This window comes from Pleurodeles waltl, chromosome 3_1, assembly GCF_031143425.1.
Source record: "Pleurodeles waltl isolate 20211129_DDA chromosome 3_1, aPleWal1.hap1.20221129, whole genome shotgun sequence".
Taxonomy (NCBI): domain Eukaryota; kingdom Metazoa; phylum Chordata; class Amphibia; order Caudata; family Salamandridae; genus Pleurodeles; species Pleurodeles waltl.
In genome coordinates, this window is record NC_090440.1 from 996,172,236 (window position 1) to 996,190,118 (window position 17,883).

General features: G+C 47.6%; 1 protein-coding gene across 6 annotated transcripts in view; it reads right to left on the reverse strand.

Moving 5' to 3' along the window:
• Positions 1-17,883, reverse strand: part of L3MBTL3 (L3MBTL histone methyl-lysine binding protein 3) — a 558,444-nt gene that overhangs the window by 79,773 nt on the left and 460,788 nt on the right. For all 6 annotated transcript variants that reach the window (XM_069224176.1, XM_069224178.1, XM_069224181.1 and 3 more), the window contains 2 exons: positions 5,166-5,265; positions 4,897-5,061 (listed from right to left, as the gene is read on the reverse strand). In XM_069224176.1, the coding sequence (XP_069080277.1) occupies positions 4,897-5,061; positions 5,166-5,265 (265 nt within the window). The remainder of the gene's footprint in view (positions 1-4,896; positions 5,062-5,165; positions 5,266-17,883) is intronic.

The following is a 17,883-nucleotide window of genomic DNA, read 5'->3' on the forward strand; positions in this document are numbered from 1 at the left end:
TCAGATGGAGCAGTTGTGTATTTTTTGTCTACTCTAGGGGTGATCACCCTAGAGCGTACTGGTTCCTCAAACATTTCACCTGCATGTCGAAGCTTGCCAGTGAGCATAGGGAGGAACTGGATATCCCTATGTGCGGACGTTAGGGTATCTAAAAGAAAGCCTTGTTCAATATAGTCCCTGTGCAGCTTAACATTGTGGAATGCGGTTCCTCAAGCTATTACCTGCTGAAAGGATATGGCATCCTCAGCAGTGAGGGTCGTGGAGGGTATAAATCTGGATCTGTGTAAATTATGGGGTCAGGGTAATGTGTGCCATGTATCTGAGTCCTGCTGTGTCAACCAAATCTCCCCAGTAAATAAAGGGGAAACCTGTGGTGTTAAATCTCCTGCAGGAGGAGAGATAGAGGGGTGGAGGAGAAGCAGGGGCTGGAGATGGTGAAAAAGGTGTTTGAGGAGGAGGAGAAAAAGAAAGAGGAAAAGCCTTGTGAATAGTAGTGGTAGCCTTGTAGTAAGTCTTCTTGGTGGTGAAGTATCCAGAGCCGCATGAAACAATAGTTTCCTGTTTAAGGTGACGGGGAGAAGCAATGATACACCCTGTACCCTCCTGGATGTGGAGGCGGCACTGACGGGGGTCCATGGTCTACAAAATGGGTTTGATAGGAGATGGTGTGGTTGAAGATTGACTAGATTCTTTTGGCTCCAAAGACGTTGTTTTGACACCAAGGTCGGTGTCCTTTTGTCAGAGCCGAAGCGAAAGTGGAGCTTGTTCAGCTCAGTGTGAAGCGGTCGGTGCCAAAGGTCCGATGGAAGTAGATACCTTTGGACTTTAAATGTCTGATTGAATGTTAGAGTCAGAGTCCAGCATGGAGATGGCCTCTTCCTGTTCTGGTTCCTCCTGAGCATGATACTCCCCGAAGATGTCCGGAGTGTCTTCGGAAGTCTTGTGTGACATCCCTAGTCGACGAGCTCATTGGTCCAGAGGGGTATTTTTCGATCCAAAGGATCTGCAGGCATTGCACTGGGCTTTTTGATGGTCAGGGGAGAGGCATATGTTATACAGCAGATGTTGGTCGATGTGTAAGAATTTTCCATGCCACCAAGGGCAGAATCGAAACTGTGACCGTTCCATCAGCACAGCATAGCAGTTGGTGCCACGTACTGAAGTAGGCCCAAATGGGAGAGGGTGCCCTGAAGGGTGTGCGGTCGGTTTGCTGACCGACAGAGTGAGATGAGCTCAAGAATGTAAGAAAACATGATTGAAAACAATACCGTCAATAGAGCAAAAGACAAAAAGTAGGGCTTTGAAACCAGAGCGACGGGAAGACGAAACAAAGAGGCACACATCTGAACCCGACAGTGGAAAAAAAACAATCTAACAAAAGAATCGATGCCCATGCACAGTATCACCGAGAAGGGGAAGTCACTTGATTCCGTGATTCGAAAATGCTTCTGTGAAGAAAACCAACTTGCAACACTCCAGAACCAAGATTAGATGGCTGCAATATTCACAGCATGTGTATCTACAGCCACAAATGCCATCAAACATGTGTCTTATTTCTATAAATGATTATACAGAATGTAGGAAGCTGGCTTGGTGTGTGGTGAGCAGCCAAGACCTATCTAGGAGACATGTAAAGCTTATGCAATACCAATACAGTCACACAGCACTTACACACTTGAAAGAACCACACAATGTTACAAAAATAAAGGTACTTTATTATAATAACACAAATACTAAAATACTGTATAGGCAATCCCCCAACTGGAGGTAAGTAAACACACTACTAGATACACAATAGGAATCAGTAAATAACATAGAAAGCAATAGTAAATAGTGAGGGCCCTAAGGGCGGGCCAAACCATATACTAAAAAAGTGGAATTTGAAAGGCAGTCCCCCAACCAAGGAAGTGGAATCAGTAGAAGGGAGCTGGGGGAAATAGGAACCCCAAGAGGTGAGTAACAGAGTGACCCCCAGCAACCAGGGGAGCAGAGATAAGTACCTGGTTTTCCCCACAACCAACAGGAGGACTTTGGAATAGGATTCTGAAAGACCCAGACAAGACTGGAAGAACCCAAAAGTGGATCCTGACAGAAGAGGACCTGCAAAGGAAGGGAACCAAGTCCAGATCATGATGGTGTCTGGTTGTGGCAGGAGCCACTACCCACCCTTCTATGAATGCAGGACCATGTCAGCAGCTCAGCACAGAAGCTGAAGAGGAGTCCCAGAAGTGATGCAAGTGATGCCCCATGTCAGCAGTGGTGATGCAGTCGACAACCAACAAGCCTCGGTAAATGCAAGAGTCAGAGAAGTAGGTTTTGCAAGTCTGAAGGGGACCAACGAGGTTCAGGGAACTCGACCTAAGGAAGGGAGTCCAGTGTGACCCTCAGCAACTGGGAGAATCACAAGAAGAGGAGGCAGTCCCAGGAGGTGAGGCCCAATCAGCACACCTGAAGAGGAGTCCGACGTCGTTGAACCAGCAGGCAGGAGACTGTGCTTTGCAAGAAAGAGTGCTGGGGGCCGGGGTTACCTGGAGCCTGAAGATCCCTTGTAGGAGGGACAAATAAGCCTTGGTAGCTGTAAGAGTCGTGGTGCACAGGGGTACTATCCTGCGAGAAGAGGCAAAAGCTTACAGTCTTCCAAGTTTGCCAGCTGTTAGAGAGGACCAAGGGGACCACTCCAGACCACCACGTGTGATGCAGAATCCACGCGGCTCCAGAAGAGGTAAGATCCACGCAGACGGTCGTCGTTGCAGTTTGTGCCAGCAGATGCAGGGGAGTGACTCCATCACTCCAAGGGAGATTCCTTCTTATTTCTTGTGCAGTTTGAAGACTCGTCACCCTCAGAGGACGCCCAGCCGGGGAAATGTTGCAGTTGCTGGAAGGAGCCCGAGAAACAATGTTGCAGAGCGGAGTCACCGATGAAGTTGTGGATTGTCGGTTCCTGGAGGGTCCAGTTGCAGTCCCAGTGGCCAGAAAACATACTAAACAATGCAGAGGTGTGCTGCTGGAATCTTGCAAGTTGAATCTGGGAACCCACCCAAGAGGGAGATCCTAAATAGCCCAAGGAGGGGGATTGGTCACCTAGCAGGGTGACCACATATCAGGAGAGGGCTGTGCGTCACCTACCTGACTTGCCCACTCAGCTGCTCCCAGGGCCCTCTGCCCACCTTGTATTCAAGATGGCAGAATCCAGTGGCCACCTGGAGGTGCTCTGGTCACCACCCCTCGGGTGATGGACAGGGGAGTGGTTACTCCCCTTTCCACTGTGCAGTTTAGAGCCATAGAAGGACCGGGGGGGCCAGGGGGGTCCCTGGGCTGGAGCGTACCGATTTATGCAAGGAGGGAACCAAATGTGCCCTTCAAAGCATACCGGTGGCTTGGGGGAGCCTACACCTCCAAGCCATGTAACACCTATTTCCAAGAGAGAGGGTGTTACCCCCTCTTCCACAGGACATGCTGTGTTCTGCCTTCCTCTGCCTGAGCTGGTCAAGCAGCAGGAGGGCAGAAACCTGTCTGAGGGGTGGCAGCAGTGCAGGCTGTCTGGAAAACCCCAGAAGACTGGATGGAGCACTTCTGGGGGTCTTCTAAGGAGCCCCCAGAGTGCATGGCATCATACAACCAATACTGGCAACAGTATTGGGGTATGATTCCGACATATTTGATACCAAACATGCCCAGGTTCGGAGTAACCATTATGTAGCTGGACACAGGTAGCGAGTGACCTTTGTCCAGTACGGGTAAAATGGCTTCCCCACACTTATGAAGTTGAGTATAATGGGGCTGGAGTTCATAGGGGCACATTTGCTCATGCAGGGGTGCCCTCACACACAGGTAACTGCACCCTGCCCTCTGTGCTAAGAGAGCCTACCACAGACGTGACTTACAGTGACCTGTAGTGAAGGGGTGCATGTACCTTTTCATGCAGGTTGCAATGGCAGGCCTGCACACACAGTTTGCATGGGCTCCCATGGGTGGCACAATACATGCTGCGGCCCATGGGGAACCCCTGGTGACCCAATGTCCTAGGAACCTAAATACCACATACTAGGAACTTACGTGGGGGTACCAGCATTCCAAATGTGGGGTGTGCAAAGTCCTAAGCAACCAAATTTAAAAGGACAGAGCAAAGTCACTGGGGTCCTGGTTAGAAGAATCCCAGTTAACACAGTCAAAACACACTGACAGCAGTCAAAAAGTAGGGGTAACCATACCAAAAGAGGGTGCTTTGCTACACAGGATAATAAAGGTCTCCTTATTTCCTAATAACTGACTTAACCTAGGTCACAATATGATAGGTTCATGCCATAAGCTGACATGGGAGACCCCTCTGTCTGACGAACATAAGATGGCATGTACTACCAGGTATGGCTCTTACGTACCTCATACTCTTCTGCTTCACCGACATGTCTATGTGCAGCTATGTGTCCATAGCAACACCTGTGGATCACTCACCTAGGTCGCATTATCAACATACATTTGCACAACCATACACAACAAACTGTTTAGTCTTTTATGCAACTGCCCAGTATAGCACCTCGGGCTAAGACAGTAGTATGAAGTGATATGCAAATGATACAACACAATAGTTGCAAAGATCTGTTGTGTTAAGAGGCTGTGATACAATTAAAGATTGTAAGCAAGTGTATTTTTAAAAGCTATGCCAATAGACATAACTCTCTTGATAGTGAAACATAACTGGGGACAATAAGAAAACTATGCTGCTGCAGGAGTAAGATTATAAGAAATTCCCTTTACAGAAACTGAGCACTTTTGCTACTTTGCCTTCCCAAACATTTAAAATTCTTCTGCTCACAAGCAAATTTCTTCACAATTATTGCCCACTTAAGCAATTTCAGCAGAACTACAGAAACACTGGCTTACAAACCAGCAACTTACTTGGAATGCGGCGAGTCAGATGGGAGATCACCTGGTAGAGACGGGGTATCTGGCCTCTTGGGTTTCTGCATGCTGTTGCTTGGCAGGGGTCTCTCTCCACTAAGACGGTCTTGAAGTATGCTTTCCCGGCTGAGATTCAGGTCTGAATAGGGGCAGCCAGCTGCCCTGAATCAATAAAGAGAAGAGAGAAGAGACAGCCTACATTAAGAGGGATACACCCAGGATAGCAGCTTACCAGTTAGTTTTTCACAACCACTTTTCAGACATACTTGTGATGAGTTCCAAATCTAGGCCCTCGAATGTGACCAAGGCCCTTGCATCCGGGAGTTGGGCAGCTTTGGCCCGGTGCCACAGGAACATCATTGGGACCTAAAACGCACAAGAGTATGTCACATAGAGAAGCACCACAGAAGTCATTTAAGCAAAAATTAAAGCTACTTAATGACTACCCCTGGTTACTCACCAAGCATGGTAGAATACGTTAACAGTTTGCATGAGGTTTATGGTTAAAAAGTATGACTGATATGAAACAAGTTGGTCCTTACGAAAATAGTGACTGTAGAGAATTGCAGATTATTCTAAAAACACAGTCAGAAAAGTACAACAAATACCACTACGGGCCTAAACCTGAGACATGGATGTCCAGGAAAACATTGCAGTGGTTGGTTTGGTGACTGGTCAGGCAGATTAGACACCATTGGAAGGCAAATACGAATATGCTGTCCACTGAACCATGACTAATCCTGTGGCACATAAGCATGACAAACTTTTCAAAAGCAGTCTGCTGGCAAACTGAATTATACCAACCTCCTCAACCCACAACAGGAACGGTGTCAACTGCCACAGTCACATGTGAAGTGCAACTAAGTTCAACAAACACCAGCATTTTCTATTCGCTACATGCAGGCTACAAGACCAAATACATGTAATTCAAAAACCAGTAACTTGTCTTATGTAACTTCATTTAAAATCACTAAACGTTTTCTTTACAGATTGTCCATGGCTTGAACATCTGTGAGCATTAGATTTGGAACTTGAATATTTTTTAAAGAAGTAAGGAGATGGCTGAGAGAAGCTCAGCAGAAGCGTTGGACACAAGAAATATCAAAGCAACTGGTGTCAAGGGATAGACTGGGACTGGGAGAAGAGTTATCTGAGTCCCCGAACCTATTCATCAGGAACAATACTTCAGACAGGAGACAAGCAGACAAAGAATCTGGAGTGGAATCCACAGTCATCAGATAGACAGGTGGAGCAGGGCATTATCTGGAAAAACTAAAGGAAAGCCAAAGTACACACTGTGTAACGGCCCTGGGCTAGAAGGGTGCTGAACTGGCTCACAGCAACCCTTTTCCACCTGTGCCGTTAAAGAGTATACAGACTAAACCAGAACACACAAATACTCCATAAAAGTAACCACACATAGATGAATAGAAACAGGCCTTTCAGACTTGACTCACAAAGAGAACAAGACTCTACGTTTCAGGTTTAAAGTTAATGATTTTACTTAGTCACAAACTTAAAACAGTCAAGGTAAGAAAGACAATGCAGGGCTTAAACGTTTACATAATCTAAATAATATGTACGACAACTCAGCCTAGAACATGACTACACAAAGAAGTCTTATAGATATAAGTGGTCAAAGCTTATGCTACTGGTAAACCAGAATGTCTTATAAAACACTGCAAAATGCTGTTTTGTAGCTGGAAGCTCAAAATAAAAACATGCTATTAACAATCTTTAAACACAAATCAGACACCACATTACCAAAAGTGACTAACCTGTACCTCTAATGGATACTGTCCTCAGTAGAATCTTTAGCTTTGAAAGATTTCAAAAGTGGTTCAACCAGACGTCACGCTGTGAAAATGCAAGGTTTTGAGCTAAAGCAAGAATGTCCAAAGCAGATCCACAAAGGGCAATGTGATGCCAATTTCGCCTATGTACTCACAAAGAATCCAGATGAAAATCATCTGCATAGTGGTTAAGATGAAAAAATAGCCTGACTCCAGGGTTCCTGGACCACTGAACTGAAGTGGCCATCGTACAGCCTTCCTGTAGGAAGCTGGCGCTGTACATACTATATCACAATTAGATATAGTGTGCACAGAGTGCAGGGGTTCCCAGAGGCTGAACAGAGGGTAAAGTAGATAATACGAATGCTCTTTTTTGTTAGTGTGGTCGAGCAGTTAGGCTTGTCAGACGGTAGTGCAAAGCATTTGTTGTACACACAGACAATAAAGGAAGCACACAATCAATGACAAACTCCAGGCCAATGTTTTTTTATATAGCAAAAATATACATACTTTATTTCTAGAACCACAAGATTCAGTTTCATTTACAAGTAAGTATCATACATATGTATCAACACTACTTTGTTTCGAATTGGCAAGTTAAACGTTTTTCAAGAATACAGCAAATATCTGTTTTAAAAGTTGACAGTGCAATTCTCAGAGACAGTTCTAGTGGGAAGAAAAGTTAGTTCGGTTCTGAGGTAAGTACAAGACTTCCAGTTCCAGTCTCCGGGGGTTAGGATGTCCACAGTTCGGGGTTCAAGATAACCCAAACACTCAGCCAGGTGCAGAGGTCAAAGATGATGCAAAATTTAAAACGGGATTCAATGGAGACTGGGGGCACTCGGAATGTGGCCTGCTTGCAGGTAAGTACACATGTCTTTGGAGGGTAGACCTGGGGGTTTAGGAAGGCACTGGGGGGCCACAGGTCAGCACCAAACACACACTCAGCAGAAGAGGGGTAGCCGGGTGCAGGGTGCAAACACAGCGTTGTGTTCCCAAGGCTTTTCAATAGGGGGACCCCAGGGGTCACAAAGATACTGTAGGCTAGGTCCAGGGGTCGGTTCTGGAAAACCACAGGCTGGACAAGGAGGAGGGCCGCCAGCTGAATGTTGCTGGACCGGTTGTCGGATTCCCCAAGGTTATGGGGATGCGGGTGAAGGGGTACGTTTAGGCGTCAAGAATCTTCATCCGGTTCTCTTGCGGTCAGGGCGGTCCTCCGGATTTCGGCTGCAGGCATCACCGATTTGGCTAGGAGGGGTCAACCCAGAGTGAACACTTGATCAGAATGGCCTGGGGACCTACTCTGGACCAGTGGGCCACCTGGACACGGGCCGTGGGCTTCTGTGCAAAGCGGGCAGGACTTGCAGATCTGGGCAGTTCTAGAGTCCTTTACTGGAGTTTCTTTCTGGACAGGGCCGCTGCCATGGGAGATCTTGATCCTCTGGTGTGCAGGCAGTTCCCTTGAGTCTTTTAAGAGGTTGCTGGTCCTGCAGGATGCATCACATTTTTGTAGCAGAGCTTCGAAAGCTGGAGACAGGCCTGTAGAGCTGAGGCAAATCAGTTGGTGTCTTCAGTATTCTCTGCTGGAGAGCAGAGTTCAGCGAGGCCCTTAAATGCTAGATTTAGGGGCCTTGCAGGGGTGAGAGTGCAGTAGCCAGTGGCTACTGCCCCTGAGGGTGATTACACCCTTCTGGTGTCCACTCCCTTTGGGGAGGGGGACACAGACCTAACCCTATATGGGTCCCTGTCCTCCAAACCAAGATGGAGGATTTTGCAAGGAGGGGGTCAACTTCAGGTCTGTTCACCTTAGGGGTGGTCCAGCTGAAGTGGTCACTCCTTGTGTTTCCTAATCGTCCCACCAGACTTGCCACCAAAAGTGGGGCTTTGTCCAGGGACGGGCATCTCCACTAGATGGAGGGCCCTGGGGCACCGTAATAAGAGGTGTGAAGCATCTCCACCCACAGCAGGCTTTGTTTCTGGCCACAGAGAGCACAAAGGCCCTCACCCCATGTGGTCAGAAACTCGTCTGGCGGGCTGCACAGACCAGTCAGTCCAGCACTACAAGTTTGACTAAAATAAAGGGGGCATCTGTAAGATGTCCTCTGGGTGCATCTGTCAATAAATCCAACACTGGCATCAGTGTGGGTTTATTGTGCTGAGAAGTTTGATACCAAATGTCCCAGTCTTCATTGGAGCCATCATGTCACAATGACAAACTCCCAGCCCATGTACTGTATATGGCCTTACTGCACTTACTATGTCTAAGAATGGACATAGACACTGCGGGGGCATATAGCTCATGGAGCTATGCCCTCATCTGTGGTGTAGTGCACCCTGTCTTAGGACTGTAAGGCCTGTTAAAGGGGTGACTTACCTATGCCACAGGCAGTAGTTTATGGGCATGGCACCCTGAGAAGCTACGTCAGAAGCTACGGAACAAACATCATCTCCTATGCCGACAACACCCAACTCATCCTCTCCCTCTCAAGCGAACCTGACAAAGCCCGACACAACTTCCATGAAGGCATGGAAGCAGTCGCCAACTGGATGAGAAAGCTGCCTTTAACTCAGCGCAAACAAGACAGTACTCATCATGGGCCCTCAACGTGGGGGAACGACTCCTGGTGGCCATCCACCCTTGGAAATCCGCCCACCTCCTCCAGCCAAGCCTGCAACCTCAGAATCATACTGGACTCCGACCTCAGCATGAGCCATCAAGTCAACTCAGTCACCTCCACCTGCATCCGCACCCTCCACCTCCTACGCAAGTCCTTCAAGTGGATCCCCCTCAAACATAGAAAGACCGTCACACACACCCTCATCGCCAGCAAACTGGACTACGGCAACGCACTCTATGTCGGAATCAACAAGAAACTCACCAGAAAACTACAACTAGAACGCCGCCGCCAGACTGGTCCTCGACCTACCTCGACACTGCCACATCTCGCAACACTTGCGAACACTGCACTGGCTCCCCATAGAGAAAAGAATAATTTTCAAGATCCTCATCCATGCACACAAAGCCCTCCACAACACCGGACCAGCCTACCTGAACCAGAGATGCAACTTCCACGTACCCCATAGGGCCCTACGCTCAGCCCAGCTCTCTCTTACATTAGTATCCCGCATCAGGAAAACCAGAACAGGAGGGCGCTCCTTCTCCTACCTCGCAGCCACCACCTGTAACGCCCTTCCCCTCCACATCAGAAAAACCACCTCCCTACTCAGCTTAACGAAGGACCTGAAGACATGGCTTTTTTTTAAGAACCAAACAACCAGTAAATGCTACACCCCCGCCCCACTAGCACCTTGAGACCCTAACAAGTGAGTAGTTGTGCTTTACATGCACTGATTGATTGATTGATTGATTGAGAGGGGTGCCATGTCGACTTCGTCTTTTTCTCCCTATCAACACATACAAGCTGCAATGGCAGTGTGCATGTGCTTAGTGAGAGGTCCACCAGGGTTGCATAATACATGCTGCACCCCTCGGGGACCTTCCCTGGCTACAAGGCCCTTGGTACCATGGGGTACCTTTTACAAGGGACTTAACTGTGTGCCAATTGTGGGAGCAATGGTACAGGTTTTGGGAAATAACACTGGTGCTGGGCCTGGTTAGCAGGATCCAAGCACACTCTTAGTCAAATCAGCATCAATATCAGGCAAAAGGTGTGGGGGATAACCATGCTAAAAGGGACACTTTCCTACACTTCCTTCAAATGATTTATTTTTTAACAGGTGAAAATGCAAGTCAGAACAAAGTTGTTTATAGTCTTTGGATACAAGAACACACCGAGCTTGGAAGCTTGCTCCCACATCTTTCTGGGTTTTGTTTGGTTGCCTTTTGGAAGCCTTGAAGCTTCCTAATTTCAAAACATTTATACTGTCTGATATCTCATTCAAATCAGGTTTCTGCAAGTGAATAAGATAACAGACAGTATTAAAGAACTGCTGGTTTAAGAGGGCCCACATGTTTTAAAATGCTTGAGCATATAAACCTTTTCCACTTGGCAGCATAACGGGTGAGTGTAGTAGGCCTGCATGCTTCCTTAAGAAGGTCCATGCATTTCTGAGAGAGAACAAGATAACCAAACTCTAAGAAACAAGTGCCAAATTGCTAGATTAATCTTACTGGGATTCTGCTGTCAGATCTTTCCTTGATCCTGTATAAGAAGGTCCAGCCTACTGGGAAGCTTCTCGTGGGGTGCAACAGACATCTTGAAAAGGGTTGAGATCCAGGGTTTTCTGGCCCACATGGAGCCTCTAGGATAAGGGAGAGGGAGATTTGCTGAAGCGACCGAGAGTGTGGAAATCTGGAGATTAAGTTTTGGTATTTTGCACAGTGCTGAAGAGGTTGATCTTGGGAACCCTTCCAGACAGAAGTATGGTTGTAGGCCTCATCAGTGGAGTTCCCATTCATGGGCTTGTTGCTGCATCCTGCTGAGCAGGTCAGCTAAGTCTCTGTTAACTCCCAGGAGGTACTCCACCAGTTCTATCAGATGGTGAATCACCCAATGCCAAATAATCTGTACCAGTGCTGATAGCTGCGGGGAGTGTGTGCCTGCTTTGGTAGGTAGCTCCTTACGCTAACACTGTCCACCTCTACAAGGATCACACTGAGTTTGATGACCTGAAGGAAGGCCTTGAATGATAGCTGGATGGCTGAAAGCCCTAGGTGATTGATGTGTAGGCTTTGCTGATAAGGTGACCACAATCCAGAAAGTGTCAAATCTTGAAGATGTGCTCCCCAACCTGAAAGTGAGGCATCCACAGTGATCTGCAGAATGGGGTCCATGTAGGGCTAGCACTGCAACAGGTTGATGCTGTTCCTCCACTGCAGAGAGTGATAGGTGCTGGCCAGTATCAACACTAGGTCTTCCCAGTCACCCTGCGCTTGTGACCATTGTGCCAATAGACGCTGCTGGAGAGGACACGTGCAGTCTGGTTTGAGAGAATATGGCCATGTAGGACACTATCATCCCTAGGAGCAGCATTACTATTGTTACTGTTGGGTGATGATGTGGCTGAAAAATAGACAGCGGTTGTTCAAAAGCTTGTAGCCTAGCTTTGCTGGGGTATGCCTTGCCCGCGATTGAGTTGAGGGTAGCCCCTTGGATGGGTTGAATCTGAAGGGGTAGAAGATGGGAGTTGGTGGCTTCTATCATAAATTCCAACCAGTGGAGGAGGGAGATGGTCAGAGTGTGTGCCAGGTATTGTTTATGTCTGAGCTCTTGATCAGCCAATCGAGATAGTGGAACACATGGCCACCACAACTAAGAATTTGGTGAACACCTTTTAGGCTGTGGTGACTCCGCACAGCAATACCATTAACTGATAATGTTGACCACTTTACATGAATTGTAGGCGCAGGGGTGAGCGCAATGTATAGGTATGTGCAAGGAGGTGTCCTTCAGATCAACAGCAGTCATGAAGTCACCTTGATGCAGCAGCGGAATGGCACTGTGAAGGGCAAACATATGGAGGTGTTATGACAGAATATAGTAGTTGAGAGGCCTGAGGTCCAGGAGGGGTCGGAGGGACCAGTCTTTTTTGGGAATGGGAAAGTACAGGGAGTACACCCCTTGCCGTGGTGCTGAAGTGGAACTGGCTAAACCCTTGAGGATGAACGGTTGAACCTCCTCTGGAAGAAGGCACTGATATTTTGGGCTGAGCGTGTGTTTGCACGGTGGGATGTTTAATGGGGTTAAGTTGAGCTTGAGGCAATATCTGAGCTCCAGGATGGAGAGAACCCACCAATCAGAGGCGATCATTTCCCAGTAGGGAAGAAAAACCTGAAGTCTCTTATCAACCGGTGTCCTGTGGTTGGTGAGTATGAGAGGCAAGTCACAGGTTCAGGCCCCTTTGGAGGGAGCGCTTCAGTCTTTAGAGTTGTTGTCCCGGAAGAAACTCCACGTGCAACCTCTGCCACCCTGCTGGTGTTAGGCCTGCTGCTGGCAAAGACAGGATTGGGGCTGGTAGTGGGAGGCGGTCTTGGAACTGCCTGTACCCTGCCACCTCCAAAAGGAGTCACTGGCTGATGGTGTCTAAAGGAAACAAATAACTTTAGCTGTGTCTGTGATCTTCTTAATTTTCTCTCACATATCATCAGCCTGTGGTTCAAAAAGGTGCTCCCCATCGAAGGTCAAGTTGATGAAATGCTGTAGGACTGTTGGCTTGAAGTCAGGAAGCACAGCCAGGAGTGGTGGGTCAGAATAATTGAGTTAACCCCTCAAGCCTTGTGTTTCCCAAACTGTGGTTCGCCAGCCGAATTTTGGTGACTTGTGAAAGTCCAAGTAATAAATAAAGATGCCTTTAAATTCTGCATTTATGTTGTCACATTTGCTATGCTTCTAAGACAGAGATAAAACGTCAGACTATGGGTATGAGTTAGATCTTGGCGGACCCGGAAAGACAATCAAGTCAACGATGTTCCCCTGCTATATTTAGATGTATTGCGGCTGAGCTGATGACCACCACGATGGAATGCTCTTCCTAGCTATCAGGCTAACGGATTACTGCTGAGCCTATTTAGATGTTACAGTCCTTAAGGCGGTGTACTGGTGCCAAATTACTGATGGTGGGAGACTGTTGCTGGACCCAGTGGACAGCGACAGAAGGTGCTGTCTAGTCAAAAATGGATGGGGAAATGTGGTTGTTTTAGCACCTCCACTCCCCTCCCCTCCTCACCTCAATCTGCAAACTCAGACATGGAGGTCAGACCGCCACAGTTGAATTGATGGTAAAGCACAGCCAAATCTGCTTGGCAGTAAAGGTGGCTGGAGTCCTGCTGTCAGCCCCTATTCCCAATGCTGCCGCTGAAAATCTTGGCAGAGTCAGCAAGTCTCGGGTGACTCTTTCACCTATGGTCCAGCCAACATCTAAATTTGGCTGGCGGACCGCCAAGGCAGTCGGAGAGGGAAGCTGACGATTTTTCGACGGCGGGACCATTAACGCCAACATCTAAATCAGGACCTATGTCTTCTGAAAAACTGCTTTTTTGAACATGTGGATTGGTGTTTACAAACTCCTCTCACTTTGCAGTCAGAGAAAGAAGTGGATTATGTAACACTTGCTAGGGTGGTGAGAGTGTGAAAGGAGAGGCTGTAGGACAGGGGTTGGCAACCTTTTCTATGCCCGCACCTCTAGGAAATGTTTGATTCGCGTTCGCAGCCTCTACAAAAGTAATATCACATTTGATTTGATTTTGCTGCATTTCAGGGTGGGACCACCACATGTCTCCATGCTGTCAAAGGATCTTTTTGCACTTCAAGGCAAAGCAGGAGGTGCAGTGGATGTTGTTGCCCTCTGTGGAAATACACAAATTCCAGACCCCGTGTTGGTTAGTCCAGGGATATTTTGCGTGGCATTGAGGGAATATCCTGGTGGGCATCCGTTCCATCACCTCCTACTGCTCTTCACCCTCCAAAGTGGTTATGCACAGAGGAAGCCCGGAGAGGCGTCTGAGACCCTGGCTATGGAGACGGTGTTCGAGAGAGAAAAAGAACAAACTACCGACATTGGTTTTTACCAGTGACAGAACAGGAGAAGATCGTGCTCCGGGAGAGTCGAAAGTCGAAGGCTTCGAGTCCAGGAGCTGCATCAAAAGACGTCCTGATGGTGGAGAAAAACAATCTAACAATGGAGACGATGCCCACTGCCAACTAAGAATGGATGCAACATACTTCGTGATGTAAAAGACTCCTTCAAACAAAAAAAAGTTAGAAACGTCCAAGCCCAACACTTGATGGTAGGAGTATGCAGAGCAAGTGTATTTAAAGTCACCCATTCTCCGAACATTAAGGCCACTATTTTTATTGGATAAGTGAAGGGGAACAGGAGTGGCTGAACAAAGCATGAGCTGCTGATATTGCCTCATAGCACATACACCTGCCAAATGCATCCACACTCTCCAGGCTTGCTTTGAACTTCTCACATACACTGGATCATGGCCATCAAAGCTGAATGTCAGCTACTTGGGATAATGTCTGGATCCTTGGTTTCTATTCCCACCCGGGCAAGATTACAGTACGTCATGTAACTGGCTGCTTTGACAGATACCTGTACCTCAAGTGATTCTAGGACAGATTTGCCATGTTTCGATTTCTACTTTCTCATACCATTTCAACCTGTATACAAGTGTGTGAGGGTTTTCCGAGGGTTTTAAAAAGAGAATATGTGAAGTAAATGCTTGGGCAGATACTATGATTTTTGCAAAAATATTCTGAAGTAAATAATATTGTCTCAGGTCTTTATTGGCCTTCAAAAGCAGGACAACTGCGCTCTCATTCACGGATCTACATAAGATGACCGTTCTTTTGAATGTGTAGCAGGAACCCTTGCATTTGCTGTAGAGTGGTCAAGCTATTAAGTCCAGCATCATTAAAAAGTATTGCTATACCTTTCAGACACTGAGTAGTGGCCTTCCTCAAATTCTAGATTAAACTACAATACTGTAATTCTCCGTCTTTCCAAAAGGATACCTAGCTATGCCTGCTAGACATAGCAAAGATTGATGGTTGGCACCTGTAGGAAGCTGGATTGTCACCAAAGGCAGGACTCAACAACTTAAGACATTGGCTGGACATTTTCTAAGATCAATCTACAAAAACAAGAAAGATAAATAGTCTGTGATAAAGGTGACTTTACCCTTAAGGAATTGGTCTGGCTGGTGAACCAGGTGACATACAGGATGCACTGGAAAAGGAGAGTTTCTCCCTCCAAGGGGGATCCTCATTAAAGTCATAAGCACTGGCTCACCCACTCACAGGCAGGATCCCAGAGCACTTATACAAATATATACCAACACTTTCAACAGAAACACACAATTTAACGTATTTACATCCTAAAAGAATAAATAAGAAATATGCTAATTAAACTTGAACGGTCACTAACATTATGAAAAGTGACTAGGAACATCTTTCACATACCTTTACCGCCAAAGGAAAGAAAAAGTGGGCAATAATGCAAACAGACTGGTAAGCTGACACTTGGCATTTTAGGAATCCCACTCCTCCGATATCCCACCCTCCCTGCCATTGACAGCTGGGCATGTTCAAGTTTATGGATACGAAAGGGTCCTGTGTACTAGCACACAAACTATTTTCTGTTCATTCCTCCTGGGAGGTGGGAAGGTTGGTTATAACTTTAATGAGAAGTCCCCTTGAGAAGATGTATGATTACAGGCAAGTACCTTTTTTCTTCTCCTCCAGGAGAGAACCAAGAATACAGATAAGTAACCTTTCCTTCTCCAGAGGATCCTCTTCAATGGTCTAAATACTGAATAGAATAGCAAGCCCATCCAACTTAAGAAAAGAGATAGAAGAAACATGCAATCAACCAAAACAGATTATTTAAGGACCCTATCCCACTTCGGCATCAGCGATGGGCTGCTAGTCAAGATAACAGTGTCTTCTGAGTGTATGAACAGCCCTCCAAATAGTGGTTTTACATATTTCTGAAATGGCACCTGTCGGAAAGTGCCTCTTTTGGCATGCTTACCGCCCCCCTTTTTCACCTCACCTGATATTGATGCAAACTTGACTGGGAGTGTGCTGTGGTCCTGTAACCAGGCCCCAGCAGCAGTGTTCTTTCCCAAAAAATGTATCATTGTTCCCACAATTGGCACACCCCTGGCACACAGTTAAGCCCCTTGGAAAAGGTACCCATGGAACCAAGCACCCTGTGGCCAGGGAAGGTCCCCAAGGGCTGCAGGATGTATTATGCCACCCCGGGGGACCCCTCACCAAGCACATGCACAGTGCCACTGCAGCATGTGTGTGCTGTGGGGAGAAAAAGACAAAGTCGACATGGCAGCCCTATCAGGGTGCCATGCCCTCAAACCACTGTCTGTGGCATAGATAAGTCACCCCTCTAGCAGGACTTACAGCCCTAAGGCAGGGTGCACTATACCACAGGTGAGGGCATAGCTGCATTAGCAATATGCCTCTATAGTGTTGAAGCCTATTCGTTGACACTAAGTGCAGTGTGGCAATATAAAGCACATGGGCTGGGAGTTTGTCATTACAAACTCCACAGCTCCATGATGGCTTCACTGAAGGCTGGGAAGTTTGGTATCAAACTTCTCAGCACAGTCAACCCACACTGATGCCAATGTTGGATTAATTGAAAAATGCACACAGAGGTCATCTTAGAGATGCACCTTGTATTTTAGCCAAACTTCTAGTGTAGGACCGACAGGTCTGTGCCAGCCTGCCACTTCCAGACAAGTTTCTGACCACATTGGATGAGAGCCTTTGTGCTCTCTGTGGCCAGAAACAACACCTGCACCCGGTGGAGGTGCTTCACACCTCCCTCCTGCAGGAACTGTAACACCTGGCGGTGAGCCTCAAAGGCCCAGGCCTCTTGTTACAGTGCCCCTGGACACTCCAGCTAGTGGAAAACCCCCACTTTTGGCAGCAAGCCCGGAGGGAAAATTAGGAAAAACATGGAGGAGTGGCTAATTCAGTTAGGACCACCTCTAAGGTGTCCAGAGCTGAAGTGACCCCCCCCCTCCTTGCAAAATCCTCCATTTTGGTTTGGAGGACAGGGACCAATAGGGTTAGGTCTGCGTCCCCCTCCCCAAAGGGAGTGGACACCAGAAGGGTGCAATTACCCTCAGTGACAGTAGCCATTGGCTACTGCCCTCTGACCCTTGTAACGCCCCTAAAACCAGGATTTAAGGGCTTCCCTGAACTCAGCTCTCACAGATTCCTGGCGACCTCATGAACACGACAAGTAGAAAGAAGGATTGCTACGATGACCCCCAGCAGAGAAGACTGAAGACATCAACTGATTTGGCCCCCGCCCTACAGGCCTGTCTCCAGCTTCTGAAGCCCTGTTACAAAAAGGCAACGCATCCTGCAGGACCAGTGACCTCTTAAATGCCTCAAGAGGACTGCCTGCACACCAGAGAATCAAGATTACGACTTCAGTGGTCTCTTGCCAAGACCGCTGAAGCCGCGGGTGCCGGAAGACTGCCAGTGCTGGTGGTCTTCCGACCGCCATATTATGACTACTGAAGGATTTCCACCACAATTTGGCTGGAAATTTGTCTGCAGTCTTGCTGGCGGTCGGTGGCACAGAGGCGGTTCCACCGCCGTGCCAAAAGGACTCTGCCCGTTGTGTTACTAGCAGTAATACTGCGTGGCGGAGTTCCGGAGGGCGGGGTGCTGCCGGCGGTGGAAGCGCCGGG